The 5980-nt window shown below is 40.8% G+C and overlaps 1 protein-coding gene across 2 annotated transcripts in view; it reads left to right on the plus strand.

Annotated features, from left to right (window-relative positions):
- Positions 1-5980, plus strand: part of ITPR2 (inositol 1,4,5-trisphosphate receptor type 2) — a 234261-nt gene that overhangs the window by 38816 nt on the left and 189465 nt on the right. For both annotated transcript variants that reach the window (XM_031555252.1, XM_010715644.3), the window contains one exon: positions 5816-5970. In XM_031555252.1, coding sequence (XP_031411112.1) covers positions 5816-5970 — 155 coding nt within the window. The remainder of the gene's footprint in view (positions 1-5815; positions 5971-5980) is intronic.

A 5980-nucleotide genomic window follows, 5' to 3' on the forward strand; every position in this document is an offset into this window, starting at 1 on the left:
AAAAGGCTTATCCAGCTCTTGAAGTCTGGGAGATTGTAACGTATAGTGCATCAAAATGCAGCATTCTGTTACAGCTCCCATTAAATCCAAAATTGGTGTATTTTATGCTGCAAAGTAGTCCATTATTTCCAATCACAGAAATGTACAGCACCTAGAAGAACACCATAAACACTGGGGAAATGTCAAGAGCAGCTGGAAATGTGGCATTTGTTAGTGCCTTAGTATTAAAAGGCTGTCTTTGGATAGCTACCTTACCTCCATTTGTCTGCATTTTCATGAGAGCGCTCATCCTAAGCTGTTCCAAACTGAGTTTTATTATTCAGATTTCTCTTGGGATTCAGACTTGTATATATTTACATTTCTTTTAAAGAAGCTGGACAGTTCTGCCATGGACTTCTTGGTGCAATTTGATATACCTCCTTTGACTTATTTCTATCTCTGTCTATGGATGCCAAAAAGCAGTGCGATTTCAGAGCTTGCTTTCTTGCTTCCATCCCATGTGATTTTTTTCCTGATAAACACTATTTTTTTCTCTTTTTCAGTTTTATTTTTAAATTACCTTCCAGCAACTAAGTTTGTTTAATTAAATTTCATAATGCATGACACAGGTAGCGTCGTTAAAACAATTGTAGAATGTTAGGGGAATTTTTTTTTCAAGGCTGAGGCTGTAAACAATCTGAAAAACATAGAAAAAAAAATCCTCAGTTTTAGAATGGCAGTGTCTCTGCTTATATAAAGCCAGCAGTCAGACCACTTGAGTGGCTCTGCAGTCACTGGGGGAGAAGGGGAGACACGGATGCTGGCACACTATTATTATTCTGCTGCTGCACACAGGTCTGAGTCAGCTCTGAAAAAGCATACATTGTTTCTTACAGAATGTCTCTGGCTCCTAACAACAGAATTGCAACGTGATGTCTCTGCTAAAAATGCGATGACTCACAAATGAGTCAACAGCAAAGGTGTTACAGGAGGCTAACTGCTGTGCTGTCTGCCAGGGCTTCCTAACATGCAGAAGCAGTGCTGGCCATTAATTTACTTGGCTTTCTTTTCATACAGAGTTTCTAAAAACATCTAATAAATGGAGTTCTTCTTGTATTACTACTACGAATAAATTCTGTTTTTTAAGAGCCTCCTAAACTGGGTTAACATATTGAGATACCACATTGTACTGGCTTTAGCAGGCTGTTTTTAAATTTAATTTCTGCTGAAATCTGTAGAGCAGCTTAATGTATTCATTCAGGAGTAGGGCATTATCCTTGTCTGTCTGTATGGTACAAGAGGTGTCCTCACCAGTCAGAATTGTAGATTGGATTTACATTCTAGAAGGAAAGGCATTCCAGGGCCTGTTTTTTTTTTTTTAATGAGTTGTTCCGTTTTTTTTACCCCTTAAGAGTTTTTATTTATTTATTTATTTATTGCAGGTAGGCCACTTTCTAAACAAAACTCCTCATAAGTCTTCCAAATTTCAGGTATGATACCCAATAGAGATGAAGAATATAAGGATACGGAGTTGTTTACAATTGCTAGCAAATTATATGAAGATCTATGAAGAAGGGTCATCCTCTGGGCTGCAAGTCTCAAGAAAGACAAATCTAATTATCTCCAATTACAATACAGAGGTTGTCTCTAATTACAGTGTATCTGCCCTTGAGATTACAAACACTATACATCTTCATTGAATTTACATATACGTTAAACTTCTTTTTAAGTTGCAATGCACTGCAAGCCAGTGGTGGAAGCCCAGGAGTTATGGTATTTGCTGTTAGTGTGGATCTCCAACAGCAGGGCTGATTCTTTTCACTGTGACTCCTTTTTTGAACTTTCAACCTTTACTTTTCTACATGAGTTTGTTCTGGAAGAATGCCACGACCATTGGCTGTATAGAATCATAGACTCATAGAATCATTTGAGTTGGAAAGGACCTTTAAAGATGATCTAGTCCAACTCCTGTGCAATAAACAGGGACATCTGTGCCACATCAGGTTGCTCAGAGCCCCATGCAGCCTGACCTTGAATGTCTGCAGGGGCAAGGCACCCATCACCTCTCTTGGAAACCTGTACCAGTGCCTCACCACCCCTATTGAAAAAAGCTTCTTCCTAACATCCAATCTAAATCTCCCCTCTTTTAGTTTAAGACAGTTTTTTCTTTTCCTATTGCAACATACCCTGCTAATAAGTCTGTTCCCTCCTTTAGATAGCGATAGGGTCCTCTCCTATGCCTTCTCTTCTCCACACTGAACAGCCCCAGCTCTCTCAGCCTGTTCTCATAGGGGAGGTGTTCCATCCCTTCCATCATTTTTGTGGCCATCTATGGACTCCAACAGATCCATGTCTATTCTGTACTGAGGACTCCACATCTGGATGCAGATGTGAGATCTCACCAGCACAGAGTAGAGGGGCAGGGTCACCTTCCTCGCCCTTCTGGCCACACTTCTGATGCAGCCCAGGATATGGTTGGGTTTCAGGGATGCAAAGGCACATTGCTGGCTCATGTCCAGCTTCCCATCCACCTGTATGTCCGAGTCCTTTTTGTCAGACTTGTGCTCAGTCCTTTTGTCCCCCGGCTTGTAATGGTGGAGGTTGCCACAATCCCAGATGCAAGATCTTGCACTTGAATTTATTGAATCTTGTGAAATTCTCTTGGGCCCACTGCTTGACCCTGTCTAGGTCTCCCTGAATATCTTTCCATCCTTCAGGCATGTCAGCCGCACCATACAGCTTGTTGACATTTGCAAACTTATTGAGGATGCAGTCATTCTCACTATCAATGTAGCTGATGAAGATGCTGAAGAGTGTTGGTCCCAGTACAGTCCCCTGTTGGACACCACTTGTCACAGATCTTCATCCAGACACTGAGCAATTGACCACACCACACTCTGCATATAGTCTTGCAACCAGTTCCTCATCCATCAGTCTACTCATCAAATCTATATCTTTCAATCTGGAGAGAAGGATGTTAGCGGAGACTGTGTCCAGGGTCTTACTGAAATCCAGATAGATGGCATCATAGCTCTTCCTTTGTCCACTGATGCAATTATGCCATTGTAGAAAACTACTCTTTTGGAAGGTGTAGGTCCAAATCCTGCCACACAGGAAAGTAACTGAATCTATATTTCCTGAATCCTTACAAGTGATTTTACCAGGCAGCTACAGAGTGAGGTGATTCCATTTTCTTTACCATACATATGTATCTAACTTGAATTGCTGTGGCTTGTAACTTGTACCAACAGTTTGGGACAGTTAAAGCTACTTTTTTCTTAGTGAATTTACCATTTGCTTGAATTACTTTACCCATAGCTCTTGCACTTTTTTTTCTCTCTCTACTCCTAGCATGTAATTCACCTGCTTTTTCTGAAAGAATTCTTCACAGAATCATAGAATCACAGAATGGATTGGGTTGGAAGGGACCTCAAGATCATCAAGCTCCAGTCTCCCTGCCGCAGGCAGGGCTGCCAACCTCCATATCTCATACTAGATCAGTCTTGAGACTTCTTTCTCTGGCTGCCACTGCCACCACTGAAACGCTTCATTTGCTTCTCTTCTTCTTCATGCTGCTTTGAATTGAATTTTCTTCTCTCTATATTTGAATCCCTTTACCTGTTCTATTCTTCCCTCTCTTTGCCTGTCTATTCCTCCCTTTTCTCAGTTGAATCAGTTTTTTGCTGGCTACATCTGCCTTTATGCTTGTTACTTACCTGTGCAAATGTCATTGTTTTATTCTACTTAAGAATGCTGTGCTTTTTATGTGTTTTTCATACTGCCTGATTAATGTGAAGCAGTCTAATACTTTCCCCTTCTTTCAACTTCCTCATATGGACTCATCAGCACATTTAATAATGGCTAGATTAAGTGCAGATTCTGATGACTGCTTATTAAATTTGATTAATCATAAGAAACTTTCTGTGTGCAAATGCATATGCTCTCTCTTGCGGAGTTTTGTGCATGCAGCAGGTGTAAATTCAAACATAAATATTAATTGTGTATTTTTCTATGCAATGACTGTATCTCTATCTGTGCGCTCCCTATATGTGAGTTGTTTTCAGAGCTCTCAAGGTCAGGGTCACTTTTCATTATGTTTTTATTCCAAAGAATAAGATTCATAATCATGGTTGGATTGTGAGGTGTGTCTGAGATCATTAAATTAAAGAATGAGGACAGTCCGAGGCTTTTGCTGCAGTCCAATCTGGAACTATTGCATAGCCGTTGTGCAGGCCAGATTTCCTTCAACTAAGCTTGGCATTGCACCTAGCAGTATTATAGACACTGTCTTGCCTTCTGTTGAGATGGGCTTTTTATTTTTGAGACTAGAAACCAGCTCTTGCTTGTATGGCAGGTCTGATCTGACAGGTGCTAAGCCTGGCTGGCGGGGTAAAGGCCCGATAAGCTAACTCTGTTGTTTAGTAGCAATTGCTGGGGAAACTTGTGAGCAAGTGAAGTCAGCCCCAAACTTCAGGAGGAACTTCCCCACAGAACTAGTGGTTAGTATGAACTACTGAAGCACTGGAGCCCTGCCATTCACTTTACCTCTTGTCACAGAAACTTGCACATGTGTGTATGCTCATGTTTAATGACCTATGGCAGATGCTCAGACATTGTGTAATGAGGGAGTATAAAAATACTTCTTAACACAGAGCAGAATATGGTTTGATATTTTGGTGTCTGTTTTTCCTGGAGCCCTAAGGGAAAACTACATGATTATGAAACATCCCGCCTTTTTGTATACCAGCCTTTTCAGTTTGGAAATGATAGCAGAGTGGATCAGTTCTGGGAAAACATAATTAGATTTGGATGTAACTTATGGGAAATATAAAAAAATGTCTGGGTGCTGTTCTAAGTTATCTTGTACTACTTACCCTTCACTGTCCTTGAACCTTGAACCTTGAAAGCTGTTTTTCAAATTTTTGTTTGGAAAATTTACCTGCTTTTCCAGCTTGGGTCTTATCCTGAGTTTGTAAAGGAGAATGTGTATGGAAATCACGGATATATATTCTTGCTGTTTTCTCAATCCTCACATGCAGGTTAAGTTTCCATGTGTGATTTTGTTTAACATTTTTTTGGGCCTGGAGTATCAAAGGATGTGAGGACTGCACATATTCTCAGGCACCAACACAGCTTTGTAAGTGTCTCTTGAAAGCTAGGTGCCTGTGAAGGAGTGAAGTTCCCCAGTTTCCGTGGACATGTACAGACCTGTGTTGGATCCAACCTCTGCTGCATTAGCAGCCTGTGCTAAGATTTCCACTGTAAGCTAGCTGGTGATTTTTGTCTCCTCTTTCCAGTGCCAAATAGATCTTAATGGGACAAACACTGTCTCTTCGTATTTGGAAGGTGTGACTGCGATTCAGAATGTATGGGAATGGAAAAAAAATCTAAATTTAAATAAAACAACTGAGGAATTAGGCCAATTGTTCACTTTTTTTACTCCTCGCCTCCCTTTTGAAGATCCAGTTTTCGTTAATGCTCTTCTTTTAACTTTGGCCCTTTCCAAGCTAGCACTGTGTAGTTACATCTGTTGGGAGTGAAGGGTCTGCAATTGGCACAGGTTTTTGAAGTTGTAGATGTCAAATAATAATGTATACAGTACTGCTGTCTCTCTGTAGCTGGTGACCTGCTGTTGTTATAATGACTGTCTGAGACCGTGTGTGCCTGGGGCAAAGTGCATCCTTTGTTTTATGTGCTCCAAAGCCAGTCACGGTACGTTCTTAGTAGAATGTACACCAAAAAAAAAATACGATTTAGATGTATTACTTGTCCACAAGGTAATTGGAGAATTTATAATGGGCCCTGATGCAAGCAAATAACCTTTGTGCCTAACCAGCAGAGAGATGGCGACCTTCCTGCTTCAAAGAAGAAACGCCAGGCAGGGGAGAAGATTATGTATACTTTGGTCTCTGTGCCACATGGAAATGACATCGCGTCTCTCTTTGAACTGGATGCCACCACTCTTCAGAGAGCTGATTGCCTGGTTCCAAGGTAAAAAAAA

Source organism: Meleagris gallopavo, chromosome 1, assembly GCF_000146605.3.
Source record: "Meleagris gallopavo isolate NT-WF06-2002-E0010 breed Aviagen turkey brand Nicholas breeding stock chromosome 1, Turkey_5.1, whole genome shotgun sequence".
In the NCBI taxonomy this organism is placed as follows: domain Eukaryota; kingdom Metazoa; phylum Chordata; class Aves; order Galliformes; family Phasianidae; genus Meleagris; species Meleagris gallopavo.